General features: G+C 42.9%; 1 protein-coding gene across 7 annotated transcripts in view; it reads left to right on the top strand.

The window, feature by feature from the left end:
* Nfe2l2 (NFE2 like bZIP transcription factor 2) overlaps positions 1 to 15,666 on the top strand; it is a 138,426-nt gene that overhangs the window by 104,075 nt on the left and 18,685 nt on the right. Inside the window, exon 1 of one of the 7 annotated variants that reach the window (XM_004857736.3) lies at positions 8,304 to 8,477. The exons of 1 other annotated variant lie outside the window; for it this stretch is intronic. In XM_004857736.3, the coding sequence (XP_004857793.1) occupies positions 8,433 to 8,477 (45 nt within the window). In that variant the 5' untranslated portion in view covers positions 8,304 to 8,432. Of the gene's footprint in view, positions 1 to 8,303; positions 8,681 to 9,322; positions 9,461 to 15,666 lie in introns of those variants that run through there. 5 more of the 7 variants (XM_087200840.1, XM_021238649.2, XM_087200854.1 and 2 more) reach the window with 5 other exon arrangements.

Raw genomic sequence — 15,666 nt, 5'->3', positions numbered from 1 at the left:
TCTACAAGGCAAGTTGCTAACAATCAAGCTTATTATAGGGCTATAAGCCCTCCTCTCAATATAGAATATAGGGCCAGGGATTTAGTTCAGTGGTTCTACCGCCTGCCTCGCAAGCACAAGGACCCAAGTTCGATCCCTGGTACCAAAAAGAAAAAAATATATATAGAATATATATCCTCCTATAGAAAATGTTACATTATACATTAAAACTATCATGCAATGAAAAGAAAGTCAGTATCTTTAGTCATTAAAAGGCAAATTAAAACTCTATCTATATATTTATATTTTAACTATATTTGAAATGACTGCCCTTTACAAGGTTGGGGAGGAACCTGAACTCAAAAGATTGTTGATGGGAATATAATAAAGAGTTGTACATGAATGCTTAAAAGCTTTATTTTTTTTTGTTTTTTGGGGGGTTTTTGGTACCGGGGATCGAACTCGGGTCCTTGTGCTTGCGAAGCAGGCAGCGGAACCACTGAGCTAAATCCCCGGCCCCCAAAAGCTTTGTTTGTAATAGCTAAAAATAGAAAGAACCCAATGTCTAATGACATGTGAATGAATAAACAAATTCTGATATAGTCACACAATGGAGTACTACTTAACTATGAGAAGGAATTAGTTATAGATACATGCAACAATGTAGATGAATCTCAATTATGCTGAAGCCAGACTTTTAAAAACTGTGTACTATATGATTCCATTTATCGTATTCTAGAATATGCAAACTAATCCATAGTTACAGCAAGTAGATCGGTCGTTGCCAAAGGATGGAAAGTGAGGTGGAAGCAGCAGCATTAAAATTGAGACAGAAATAAACTTCTGGGAGTGGTGAATATGTTCATTATCTTGTGGTGATGAGCTTATCAAATTGTATACTTTAAATGTGTCTCATTTATGGTCACTTATACCTCAATAAAGCTGGGGGATTTTCCTTAAAGAAAATAGTTTGCCTAGAATGTATGAGGCCCTGGGTTTTATCCCTAAACCCCCTCCCGCCCCCCCCACACAAAATAAAAAATTGTGTTGACTTTGCATGAAATGAAAAGAGAAAAGCCTGGTCTCCTGCCATTAGACTGAATTGGTCAATGTCCTGCTTCTTCAGTACTTGCTCGCTCTAGGCAACAGTGATGTTTTATTACTGCACTATAAGGACTTAAAAGCAGAACCCATATTTAACTCAACTTTGTCTTCCCTCAAACCCCAAGCGTGGTGATCTTCACCAAGTATTCAACTGTTGTTTTTTAAATGAACAATAAATTGCTCGGATGATTTTTGGTCAAACATTGCTAATCATTTCTACTCAAATCTAACCTTTGTGATTGTTTAAAACACCATGGGACATAGCTTATGTTTATGGTTAAGAACTTTAAAGTTAGTGGCTTACTCAGCGACTTACTGTTTCACCATAGATAGAATTATCTAGCCTGGGGCTGGGGATTTAACTCAGTGGTTCCACTGCCTGCCTCGAAAGCTCCCAAGTTCGATCCCTTGGTACCAAAAAAAAATTATCTAGCCTCTTCAGCTCTCAGTTTCATTTCTAAAGTGGGGGTAATAATATGCCTTTGGGTTTCTGAGGGAATTAAATGAAGCAATTCATATAAAGTACAGGATCCCTAGCAATCAATAAATATTTGTTGTTTTTGTTTCAGGTTGTTGTTGGTATTCATAGCCCTCATATGTATTACAGAAAAATAAAGGATCTAAAAATTATGGTTAGGATACACAGTACACACACAATAAATGTTAGCAAGCAAAAAAAAAGGGAAGTGAATTAGTAAGTCTGCCAACATAAAATTTTTTAGTTTTTGAGCCTGAGACTGAAATATTCCATATTTGATTATGAGAAAAAAATGTAATGAACAGTTACCTGAATCTTACCAGAAAGGAGGGCTAGATCTAGACCATTAAAGTTTACCTGCAGTTTAGGCTTTTTGGAAGCCTACAACTAAAGGAATTTAATTTATTGGAAGCAATACAAGGGTTGCAATAGCTTATAGTCTCATCAGTATATTTTTTACCCTGCTCTAGACCTTTTATTAAAAGAGAAAAATATAAACTCTGCCAGTAAGTGAAGAGGCTAAAGTTGCAAGAAAAAAATCACTTTCTCCCTGCCTTTCCCTTTTCAGTTCTTAATGTAGAAGTCCTGTGGTCATATTTGTTTGCAAGTTTTCCCTCTAGTGAAAAGTACTTTTCTGTCCTTAGGGAATTAATTAAATAGAAAGTGGAAAAATGTCATCTTGAGGGAGTTCTGTCATAAGTAGTCTCAGTAAATACAACACAAGCCAAGAGACTCCACAAACTAAGAGATTCTACAGAGACCTGACCTGGTGTGGACTAAGCCTGGGCTTTAAAACCAGCCATTTTCTTTCCTTTTTTGGGAGGAGGGGCAGAGATTGAACTTGGGACCTTGCGCTTGGGAGCTTGGGAGGCAGGCGGCGGAACCACTGAGCTAAATCCCTGGCTCAAGCCATTTTCAAGTAGTAATTTTCTTGAACTTTCTTTTCTATTTTTTTTTTTTTTTTGGTTTTTTAAGACAGAGCTTTGCTATGTAGTTCAGGCTGGTCTCAAACTCACTATGTAACACAGGCTAGACTCAAATTCATGGCAATCCTCCTGCCTCAGCCTCGAGAATGGTGGGACTATAGGCATGTGCCACCATGCCTGGTCTTAAACTTTCTAATTTATAACATTAAGTACAATCATGTATCTTTGATTTGTATGAAATATCTATAAAATATACAATAATTATCATTAATAAACTGGCTTATTAATCCCCTTCCAAAAATATTGTGATAATATGTAAATAAAATTTATACCTGACCCTTTAGAGGTCAGGACAAGATTTTGACTTCAAAAGTGGAACTCATGTTGTTGTGTGGGAAGAACATAATACCAGGAGTCAGGAAATGTTACTCTATTTCTGGCCCTATTAATAGCCAGCTCTGTGATCACTGGTAACCAATTGACCCCTTGGTTCCTTCAAATGTAAAAATAGAAGATTGAACTAGATCAGGAGGAAACTATCTGGTGAGTTTCCCCAGTCTAGGTAATTCTGTGCCTGTGGCAGTCATTGTTCATCAACCACTGAACTTTTTCTTTTTTTTTTTTTGGTACCAGGGATCGAACTCGGGACCTTGAGCTTGGGAGGCAGGCGCCGCTGAACTTTTTCTATCAAACTGGGAAGCTGACTTTGTATACTCCCCAGCAAAGCAATGTAGACAGCCACTATGTATAGATCAGAGTTGATAATCAAAGGGACAATTACTTCCCGAATCTCTGGGCCAGACAATGGTTAAGGTTTCTTTTGCTTCTAATATTACTCCAAGGGCAAAGTGAGAGTCCATGTAATAAAAAATTTAAAAATTCCAGAAGACAAATACCTTAGCAAACCTGACTTCCCCTTTTCACTTTCCACCCTCCTAGGATGTTACATACTTCATCTGCAAAGCCCTCTTCAAGGCCTTGAAGAGAAGGGTTCTTCTCTTCCATTCATTGCATCCTGCTTGTCTAATAAAAAGTTTAGGGTGGGGGATTTAGCTCAGTGGTTCCGGCGCCTGCCTCACAAGCCCAAGGTCCCGAGTTCCATCCCCGGTACCAAAAAAAAAAAAAAAAAAGTTTATTTTCCCCATAATTCTAAAGTTTCTATAAGGATTTGAACAACACAGAAAAATACAAAGATGAAGTGAAAGTATTTGATATCCTACCCCTATAATTAATATTACAAATCAGCCTCGCAGACATAGTTCTAGGCCTAAGTGTTTTTCTGTATTTTGTTTATTTTTCCTGCCCAGCAGTGTTATACATATATGGGCAACTTTGCATATCCTCCAAAGCTGTAGTTCTTAGTCTCAGTTCATAAAATTCCATCTTTGTCTGCAAACTCCTATTCTGCTGAGTGAATCTTTGCAAATAAAGCAACAAATTGAAAGAGAAAAGGATCTTTAGACCCTTCCCACAACCACGGTTAAAGATGTGGTAGAATTCTCCAGGCTCCACTCAAGTAAATACAGATGGGAAGATTTGCAAAACTTGTGGTTCAGGGCTGGGGATTTAGCTCAGTGGTTTTGCTGCCTGCTGCATAAGCGCAAGGACCTGAGTTCGATCCCCGGTACCAAAAAACCCCAACAATTTGTGGTTCAAATTCAGTTTGAAAATAAAATCAACCCAGAGGCTTGGGAAAAAAGTAAGTGCTCCCCTCATCTCACACTTCACCCCAACTTTTTCCTCCTCCTTTTCTTTTCCTCCTCTTCCTGCTCCTCCTTCCAAAAGTAATGTATGTTTATTTATAAAATACAGACAGGCAAAAGTGAGAAAAACAAAATCACCAGTCTCCAAATAATTAATAATAGTTAACTTTTGGAGTCTATACATTTAGCATTTTCCTATGCATATATATTTTTATTGATATCAATACATATAATACAAAAGAACTCTTCCAAACCTGTTTCTTTACTCTCTGCACTACTGTTCCTTCAGGGCACTGTGTCGGTCATGAACAGGAAACTTCTATGAGCTAAAGCTGGCTTTGTACATCTACCCAGCTCTCTGTACCCCTAGTTTGCATAGCAAGGTATGCAGATCAGGAAACCAAGGTTATGGGTATGTTTCGAACTTAACACACAAAATATTTTGAACACTGTTGTACTGGAGTTGTTTATCCACTGGGCAGGCTGCTGTTTAAGTTTGAATTCCTTCTGCGGCTATTCAGCAAGCCTCTTATATAACTGTTACAAATGAGGTCAAGTCAGGGTCAGAACCTCAGTATGCATTTATACTACCATCTACTCAACTGATGAAATGTCTGTGTCTCTTAGGTTCTTTTAATTAGGAAAATATCTCACCATAATTTATCTAATGGTATAAAACTGATGCAAGGTGTAAGGACATCATTTACATTTTATGTAGAAAGAAGTACTATATATATTATGGGAAAAATACTTCCTCATATCTTATATTTGCTCCCCTCCCTTTGAAAAAAGAATTGTCTATGGCCACACCACCCTAAACACGCCAGATCTCGTCTAAAAAAAGAATTGACTCAGAGGGTCTGAGACTATTAAATCACAAAGTACTGTCCTTATATGTGCTCCCAGTGGAGGTTAACAAAAAGCAGTCAGGAGACACCCCACTTTTGCTATTCAATCAATGATATTTTGGTTATCTACTGCTGTGAAATAAATCACCCCTAAATTATAAACATAATTTTTATTAGTCATAATCTCTCACAGTTCTTTGGGTAGCTGAGCTCTGCTAGGCAGTTTTAGACTGTCTTGTTTGTCTCTTACATGGTGGCAGGCTGATGGCAGCTGGGACTGAAGTCTTCTGGGGCTGAAGTCTTCTGGGGCTTGACCATCCAAGATGGTCTCATCATTCACATGTCTGGTGCCCGGGTTCACACAGCCCCTCTCTCATTTCTTCGAATATGGCTTCTCTTTCCACCAAGGTAGTCAGACTTCTAACATGATAACTGACTTCTGAGATTATGTGACTGAAAGCCAGGACTTTTTCAGGCTTAGGCTGAGACCTGGCGCAGTGGCATTTCTGTCCTCCTTCTGTGAGTTAAACAAATCTCAGGGCCAGCCTTGGCTCAACATGAGGGGACTACACATGGGCTTCAGGATCTGAAGGGTGGTTTATCTTTGGAAACTTGCTCCCTCATATGCTGGACAAATTCCAAAAGAGTATGAATATTTTCTAGCTCCAGCATGGAGTATAACTGAGAGGAAGTGATAGTAAGAGGAAGAAGCCTTGGAGATGGAGGATGTTGAAATAGTCGGTACTTTCTTAGGTCTTGCAGCTTGACAGATTAGTGCAAGAAAAGGTGGAACAATGAATCAATGCATTTCCCTAAATTTTGTGCACTCATAGGCCTTCCTGGTGGATGCCTGTTTTTGTGAAACACTGGAGACAAGTATCAGAATTTTAACACACCTCAAGCACATAATATGCTGTCTTTTTATTATTAGTTTTTTAATTGTTGTGGGTTTTTTTAGACAGGGTCTTACTTTGTAGTCAGGCTGGCCCTGAACTCACTATGTAGCCCAGTATACTGCTCAAACTCGAGGCAATCCTCCTGCCTCTGCCTCCGAAGTGCTGGGATCACAGGCGTGCACCACCACGCCTGGCCATGCTGTCTTATTAAAGAGAGCAAAGACTGCAAACATCAATGAAAATCCGCAAGGGTCAGTAGAATGTGAAACCAACAGGACGGGGGCGGGGGAAGCGGATAATAGCTAAGAGAGCTTGGCAGTAAATGGGCTCCCCTGGCACTAAAAGAGGACGGAAAAACAGCATCTATTTACCACTCCTCTGCCACTTCATAACATACAGTACCCGCACCCCCATAACACGATGTGCAAGTGTAGAGGGTGTGGGCTCTTACTGAAAGCCAGTCCCACTTCCGGGGGTGCAAAGTTTCCTTGACACGGGTGGTCTGAGGCAGGTGTCCTCTTTTCTTGTCCAGAACCACCATTCATGGCCAAACAGCTTTTCTTTAGTGCTTATTTTTAACACGTTCAAACTCTCATCATATTGCTCTCCTCCCTCCGGAAATGTGCACTCCGCGGTGTCTGAAATAATATTACTCCTAGAAAATTGTAGTTTTGTAAAAGTAATGGTTATTTCATTCAATTTAAACCCTCTAGAAACTGTTGCTTAACAAGGAAATACCAAATGGCTTACAAACTCCTTCGGGGCATTAACTGTGCTGTTCAGGAAGGACTTTGGGATCATTGTCTACCTACTCTAAACTAATACTTTTAATACGTAACCTGAATTGCTAACATTAAATTCCTGTTTCCTTTGACAGGGATATGTCATTTCATAGGTCTCTCTGCCTCTTTGGTGTTAGGGTCCTTATAAATTTGTCCCAGTCTTGTTTTCAGTGTGCAAATCATTCTGCAGGTCTCCCTGAACAGATGAAAAGGTTTAATGCAAGTTGAATAAGCTTGCTTCGATTACAAGTGATTTAGGCTTTACTTATCTCAAAGAATACTTGAACATATAAATTTACATGTAAATCCCAGGAGTGTCAAATTATGCAACAAAGAGAAAATAAATTCCTGGCAGTTTTCTCTTGTGTGTTGGGGGGAGGGGTAATCTGCTCTGGCCAGGCACCCTTCCCCCTCTGGTTTTTGAATGAAAGAGTAAAGCCACTGCCTGGGGGATATCTTCCTCACCTGGTTTTGAATAAATTTGAAGAAGTTTGAAAATGCACCTTAGGTTTGTTAAAGTTAGAGAAATTGTTAATCCATTAAAAAAACATGTATCTATTCTTTTAAAAATATTTGTAAGAGTTCAAAATATTCCTGCTTTCAAATACTTGAAGTTGTCTGTGGGCAATGATTTTTTTATTTGTATGTTTTCCCACCTCCCATTCTTCACCACTCCACACCCCCGCCCCAGCAACTGGGAGAAATGATTTGTAAACAATGTTCTAAAAGATGAAATATTCACTGTAGGTTTAAAACATAAAGCAACAAAAAGAAAAATCATTCACCATTTTATAACTATTCATACATCAGATGACACTGGGGTGTTTTTTTTTCCTCGACGTCTTTACAAAGCGGGCCCATACTATACAAACCACTTTGTAACCTGTTCTTTTCTACCGTATCTCGAGTACGTGAACATGGGAACCTTCATGTCACGAGGACTATGGCCCGGGAAGGTCGCCCGCCGCCGGCTGGCGCAGGGGCTGGAGCGCGTTCCGGGTGACGGCGAGCACGAGCTCCCGGCATAGCCCGGTGCCCCGGCGGCGCCCTCTGGCTCCAACTCCGGAGGGGACCGAGGGCCAGAGGGCAGCTGGTGGCGCTCGCCGCCTCGGTCCCGGGCCTCCGCCCGGCCGCCCCCCCCCCCCGGTCTGGCGCCACTCTGGGCCAGAGGGGCGCGACAGAGCGGCCACGGCTCTACAGCCCCAAATCTGGAGGCGCAGCTCCCGAACCCGCGCCTCCGCTGGCTCGGCGGGCGTGTTTGGTCCAACTGTTTAGACTGCTGCAAAGCGCCCGGCCGAGCGACCTTCGGCAAACAACTCCTAATCTCGCCCTTGTGGGCGGAGGACGGCGAACCGCGCGCGAGGACCGGGAGCCAAGGGTCTGCTCTCGGGGCCCCGCCCGCCCCCAGGACCCCAGCCCGCGGCGCCCGCACCCCAAAACCACGGGGTCCTCGCGTCAGGCAGCCCGGCGCGGCGGCGGCGGCGGCGGCAAGGGGTTCTGGAAGCTGGGCCGCGGGCCACCCGGGAAGGCGGGGCCCAGGCCCGACCACGCCCTCGGGGAAGGGGCGGGGCAGCCCGGGCTGGCCGGCGAGTCGGCCCGGGTAGCTGAAGTGCTCGAGCCCGGGAACCGGGAGGAGCCGCCGGCCCAGCCCCGCTCAGCGCGCCCCGCGCCACGGCAGCCAGGGCAGGGTCGCCGTCGGGGAGCCACCAGCTCAGCATGATGGACTTGGAGCTGTCGCCGCCGGGACTGCCGTCCCAGCAGGTGCTGGCCGGCCCGAGGGCCCCGCGGTGGGCCAGGACGCGGACAGAGCTGTGAGGGGCCGCGGCCCGCCAGGGACAGCCGGAGCAGGGCTGTGGCGGGCGGGCGGGCCCTGAGGCCGCCGCGCTTGCCCCAGGCTGAGATCGGGGAGCGCCGGGGACTCGGCACGGCGCGGGCCCGACCGTCGGCGAGTGCGCGGCCCCCGAGTGCGTCCCAGCGGGGATGCGGGGAGGGCTCGGCGCGGCGCCGCGCGTGGGGCGGGGAGCGGCTGTCTGAGCCGGCGCGGGCCGGCCCTTTCCGGGGCTGCGCGGCACCCCAGACTCGGAGCTGGCAAAAATGTGCCTAGTCACGGGGGCGCTCTCGGGGGAGTTGAGGTCCCCTGCGCTCCGAGCCCCTGCTCTGCGCCCTTGGTCCCACGACCTCCGCCGGCGCAGGCTGCGGGGTGGTGCGCTGGCCCCGCCGGCCGTCGAGGGGCGCGCTTTGCGGAGACCGGTGAATCCCTCGGATCACGCTCCGGCGGCACTGATCGAGGAGACTCAGCGCTCCGGGGGCAGGAGAGAAAGTCACCGAGTGCCCTGTGCGCTCCAGAGCCCCGACGTGCGGCGGCCGGCCGAGCCCCGCGCGCTCCCCGCGTCGGCCCCTCGCTCCGCGGTGGGGATGCGAAAGAGGCTTAGGACTTCGAGGTCCGAGTCGGCCGCGCCCGGAGCTTCGGGTTCCAGGCACTGTGCCTCTCGGTGGCGCACGCCGCGTGCGTGGCCTTGGCCTCGGTGACAGCGGCCGGTTGGCTGTCACGGCGGCCCTCAGTTGGCCCTTTCCTGCTTATAGCGTGCAAACCTCGCCGCGCTGGGGCCAAGGGACAAGTTGGAGCTGTTGATCTGTTGCGCAATTGTTATTTTCCCCTGGGCGGCTTTGTGTTTGGATTTAGCATTTCAGAATTGCAAGTCCAAAATGTATAAGGCAGGATATTCTGTTCTGTGCTGTCAAGGGTAAGAGTTTCGAGAGTAGATTAGAATTTTTATTGCTTTTAGGGTATTACTGAATTTTTTTGCTTTTAGCTATTTTCCCTTGTGTCCTTTTTATACTTTTCCTTTTCTGTTTGAAAATTTGCCTCAGTTTCTTAGCATGTACCCCTCCTTGTAAGGGCAGGGGGTGGGACGCTTGAGTTTCATAACACTTTGCTAATACGTTTTGTAAAATGTTATAAAACCGAAGTTTCTGTTACTACTTTGTAGGAACTTTTAAAGTAGATATTTATATTACCAATTTTATTTTGTACCTGGGTTTTAAGGAAAAAACATGTAGTTCAAGGAAACGTGTAATTTAATATGACAGTAAATATGTTTCTGCTCTTAAATGTAATGTTTTAGGCTGATCCTAAAGATCTAATGTAAGGTTTTAAGTGATAATATATTACTTATACTTTCCCCCCTTAAAGTTATTTTTTCTTGAACATTCCCCCAGAAATAACTGGAATTGTCTTCTGGTTTTCATTAGGATGAAAACATAAATTGTATTTTTTGATTGTCTGCTGTTCATTAGTAATCTATAGGAATGCTTGTTTAACCAAAGGATATATGATATAAATGAACTTTAGTTTTTAGGGTTTTTTTTTTTCTTTACTATGTAATACAGCATTCCTTATACAAAAATGCATTAAAAGGTATGAACTGCTTTCTCCTTAAATGTTGCGTTTTTCAGTTATGTTTGATAAATATAACAGATTTTCCACCTTTCTAATTAGACATCAGTTTCCATATTTGAAGACTAAAAAATGGAGTAAAACTTAGAATCAGTTTTATGTCTTTAGCTGTGATTCATGTTAAAATCATGATCTGTTGTCCAGGAAGATTTGAACAGAGTCAAAGATGTGAACAAAAGGTCAAAATAAACTCTCCAGGTATGAAGTGGTGTTAGGGTACAGGTTTTCACTCTGTGCAAAGGATGTGTTGGAAGCAGAATAGTAAGGAGAGCCTCAGATTCTGTGTCTCCCTTCAGTGGAAGGCACCATCTGTTATTACTCTTTTCAAGGGTGTCTTGGAGAGATAAAGTGCAGTACTTTATTGGATGAGGGATGAAATTGATCTTGGACTAGACTGATAAATTTAATTTTAAAAGCCGAACCCAAAGAAAAAATAGGACCGCTCTCATCTCCTGAGTGAATGTGTAGCAAGAACAACCTGACTTTTTAGATTTTTTAGATATATGGAAAATTTCCTGAGGCATTGTGGAAGCAGCATGTAGAAGGGTAAATGAGGGCCAGGGATTTAGCTCAGTGGTTCCACCGCCTGCCTTGCAAGCGCAAGGACCTGAGTTCGATCCCCAGTACCAAAAAAAGAAAAAAAAAAAAAGAAGGGTAAATGAACAACTCACATCAGTCTCTGTATTAAAAATAACGGGCCATTTTGAAATTTCTCCTTGTTAACTTGGGTCTTTAAAAACAATGCTGGGGAAAAAAAAAAACAACAATACTGGGGAAACAAAACCTCTGTCCTTAGGGTTACCAGGAAGAGCTGGGAGCCAAATGCATCATTTTTCTTAATATTTATTTTTACCCTGAATAATTTATCCTTGACAAAGCTGCATGAGAAAAGAAGCCTTGTGCACTATAGGCCCATTTTATTTTCTCTGTCCTTACAGAATACATTTGTATAAATAATATTTCCTCTTTAATTTTTCCTTGAACTTGGGCTAACTTTTCAGTGTGCAGGAAGAATTTAGCCCTAAGGTGACAAAAGATAAATTATTGGGTACTTCTCTGGGCTGCTAGGCAATATGATAATTGCCTCACATGTATAATTTCACAGTAACACCTGTGAGATGCTATTGTCTGCTGTTTGCAGGTTAGGAAAGAGGCAAAGAGAAACCGAAAGCCCTCCAAGGTGACCCAGCTGTTGAGTGGCAGAGGTAGGATTCAAACCTAAGTAACCTGACCCTGAGGACTCAAGAATTACCACTTCCAATCTGGACAAGTTAATCTTTAAGCAGGTGGGAAAGCTCACTTTTAACAAGTGGATAAAATGAGAAAAACTGGGAGAAGGAGACCAGAAATGAAAAAGATGAGTGTCTGCACCTTTTTCACTTACTGGGGTGTTGACTAACCTGTTAGTGTGAGGGGAGGAGGACCTTGAACAACAGGAGGCTGAGTGTAGACCATGGAATTGCTGTCTCCCCACCTCCCCCGAAAAAGGCCGCTGTGAGTTTCAAGTTAGGGAGCTAGGACTGCTTCTCAGCAGTGTTCCAGATATTTGCCTCACATTTTCCCTGTTGGGCTTTTTTCTTAATTAAATCTCTTAGCTACTGGAATCTGCCTTGGTTTGCCTTGACAGCTGGTACATTCTCTTGTTCCATTGGCTCTCTTTATTTTTCAAGCAGTGATCAAAAATAAGCTTGGTAGTGAGGAGAAGTGAAGAAGGAATATGATGAACAGGGTTAAACCAGGTTAAAGGAAAGTGGGTAGAAAGGGAAAGGGTTTGAGTTGAAAACAGCAGAAATCTCTTGGTTCAAATTTAACACTAATCCTCTGTTTTGGCACTTCTGAATTGAAGCAAGCGTAAGTCTTCAAGTCTATGAAGTTTACTAGGAGCTTTGAGAATAGTATAATTTTAAAAACCTTTATTTCTTAGTTCTTACTGTTAAATTATTTTCAGAATTACTGTATGATTTGTCTGAATTCAGCATGCTGCAGAACTTTTAGGATCTGATGGATGATTTGCCTAAAGTTGGCATTTAAATATCTGGCCCAGCCACTTCTGAAAGTTGACCAAAATCTGTTGAACACTAGGGTAGAGGAGGTATGTTTGCCAGAAAGTTTAAGTTCATTGTAAAATGGAGAATACAGTTAATATTTCGATAGTCTGGTTTTTAGAGGTGACTGAAATTTCATTGCCTTTTGCTTTTAAATAAGTACCAATACTTATTAAAAGGGCTTTCAGATATAGAGCAGTGATGGTAAACCTTTAAGAGATCAAGTGCCCAAACTGCAACCCAGAACCACTTACTTATTTGCAAAGTGCCAATATTGCAATTAAACCTGAGCACTTGTCTTAAAGAGAAACATAATAACATGAGTGCCATAGGTTCACCACCACTGGTATAGACCAAGACTTCTTCAATTGATTTTCTGGAAATGAAAGCAAAAATATATATATCAAATATATAATATTTATATTCCCAAATAACGCTTGTGTATTGAAAGCCTCCTATTTGAAAGTCTTTTTATGTATGTTAGCTTGTACATTTATTTGCCCTGGACTGTGGTCGTGGTGAAGGCAAGGCCAGGACCTAGGTAGGACTGAGAGCACCAAGTCCATCTATCAGACCCTGTTGACGCTCAAGTGTCATTACAATCCATCATCAACAGCCTGCGTTCTGAAAACTTAGAAATTCCTTGGCAATACTGAGTAGTCATTCCTTTTCAAAAGCGTAGAGATCTCGACTTTGGGTCCTATAGTATCAGCACAACACTGACAGATCTAGCCTCTGAAAAAGAAAAATGATTGGGTAGGAAAAGGACATCAGATCATTTTGTCATGTCTTTTATTTCCCTTATTACTAGGGCAGTTCACTTTAATGACTTTTAAAAATCTTATTAATTGCTGAAAAGTATTCCACTATATGGATAAGCTGTATTTTATTTACCCATCATCAGTTGATGGGCATTAGAATTATCTCTACTTTTTATGTTTATATTTGTTTCCTACATTGGTTCTCAAAGTTTGTCATGCATTAGACTTACCATCAGTATTAAAATAATGATGTCCAGGCCATATTCCTCATGCAGTCAGACTCTCTAGGGTGAGTTGAGGTGGTCCAGTGTTTTTAAGCTTCCCATGGGATTCCAGTGTGAGTCAGGTTTGAGAGCCAGTGCCCTAGCACACCTATCTCAGTGCCGGTGCCCTCTGAAGTTACCGATATAGTGATTTAGAAAAGCTGGTTAGGTTCTCTGCCTTTAAATGATGACATGTTTTTGTATCTGATCACTGAACTGCACAGAATTACAATTAATGCCTAAATCTGGGAACTGTGTTTCCTGGAGCCTGGTGAATGTTTAAAACTCAGTAAATAGAACTAGATGTCTTTAAATCCCTTGTGAAGTTTGAGGGAGTTTCCTGTTATCAAAAGATTTATCCCAAGTGACTTAGTAGACTTTTCCCAAGTGACTTAGTAGAATTTTTCCTTTTTTTTTTTTTTCCGGAAATGTGCAGTGCAGATAACCTGCAGTCTAGATTTGGGGACAACATGTAGAAAAGACAGTGAGGATGAAAGGCCCCCAAACTGGGGTTAGGTGTTGGGAGTCAGGAGGCCAGCGTGGAATGCTGCCTTATTCTAGGAGGCTTTTCATTCATGGGCCTCCTTATCTTTCTCCATTACAAAGAAAACCCCCACATCTCCCAGGCAACTTTGAGCAGCACCATTTTTGGATAGTATAAAGACCAACTTCATATTTTGACAAGGTGACTACCACATGTACTTCCCTGAATGGTTTTCCGATTCACATATTTGTCTTTGGCCTTGTCTTTTGCCCCTTTGGTATTTAGTTACCTCTTGGAAAGCAGCATATTTTAAAAATTCTAATCGGCAGGAGTTTGAAATTCATGTAACATATCCCACCTGTTGTTTTAAGATTTTGAAAAAATATTTTTAAAAAAATTTTTATAAAGATCTTTTATTTGTTATTATGAATTTTGTGCCAAGCACTATACATGATATGTGTGTAAAGGACCACAAAACAGAAGGATTTCAGTGTTAACAACAGTTAGGCTGTAAGCATTGCATACTTGTATTTCCTTCAGTCATTTGGTGCATTAAGTGCCCTTCCCTTTCTTGGTAGGAATGTAGCTGACATGGTTGGTGTGAGAGAAGTGACCAGAATTTGGGGGCTATTGATTGTATATGTCGGTGGCTGGCTCCCTTATTTCATACCTGGCAGTCTTTTTCTGCTCTACTTAAGCAAAACTTATAATACTGCACGTGGATGCAGGACTCTACATATTCCTAGCCCAAGGGCTTGGGCTAGCAGGGCAAATGATCGTGGTGCTTTGTTGTCTCTGGCAAGTGGAACGGCATGGATATGTGATGGAATAACACTGCTGCATCAGGTTCTGAGGGTTGACCAAGGACCTGGACTCTGTTGGTTTGTTTTACAGTACTCGAGCCAGGGAACCTTGTTACCATGACTAGAGAATGTTGAAGAGCCATGAATTTTTTGACCTATGAAAAATGATTTTTTTTAAACCATTAAAATCCCAGAAATGAAAACCACCAAAAATTTAAACTCACCATTCTGTTTTACTTGAAATAAGAAATATTGCCAATTTTTTAAGAAGTAGTTTTTGTCCTTGGTAATTCTCAACAAAACATAATGAGATGTACATTGTAAAACCAACCCCAAAGGGCTGGGACAGGGCTGGGCTATGTTGTGCTGCTGGCTTGGGCCTCTACCAGCCCACACGTGTTTGGCTCGTTCACAGACAGGGACCAGGCCTGTGAATCCAAGTTCTTCTCCAGGGACAGACTTTCATGCCTTGCCAGAAAGTGCTATACCAAGGCGCATGTTTGGGGGACCTCTTGGAGCAGTGGCTTCCAAACTGTGGCTACCCCCTTATATGAGGGGTGGAGGGAGGCATCTTTTTATTTATTTATTTATTTTTTTGGTACCAGGGATTGAACTTGGGACCTTGTGCTTTCGAGGCAAGTGGCAGAACCACTGAGCTAAATCCGCGGCCTGGAGGGAGGGATCTTAAGAGAGCCGGGCAACCTCCTATCTCTTCTCAGTGACCCCTGACAAGTACAGTGATTCCTGATGAGTAAAGTCTATCCTGGAGAAATGTGCTATTCCACCACTGCAAGACTCGAGAAAGCCTAGGCCTCCAGGCACTTGTGTGCTTCAGGTTTCCAAAGTTCACCTGATAACAATACACGCTAAAGCCTCAGAGATTGTGTGGACCAGGAGATAATAACTGGAACCGAGGAAACAATTACTCTTTCATTTAGGGTCCTGTGACCAACTCACTTCCTGTGTTTTGGAGAGGCTGCCTCTGGTGTTTCATTTGGACGGTCATCCCTCAGCGTCCAGGGGCTTTGGATCCTGATCCCCCTGCAAATACCCGAACCCATGGTGTTCCAGTCCTTTATATAAAGGGGCGTAATATTTTCACATAACCCATGTGCATCCTCCTGCATACTTTAAATA

Source organism: Heterocephalus glaber, unplaced genomic scaffold, assembly GCF_053883595.1.
Source record: "Heterocephalus glaber isolate CG9 unplaced genomic scaffold, H.glaber_assembly_v1.0 deba00000347, whole genome shotgun sequence".
NCBI classification, from domain to species: domain Eukaryota; kingdom Metazoa; phylum Chordata; class Mammalia; order Rodentia; family Bathyergidae; genus Heterocephalus; species Heterocephalus glaber.
The sequence above is the reverse complement of the archived record's forward strand: the minus strand, read 5'-3'. Positions and strand labels throughout refer to the sequence as shown.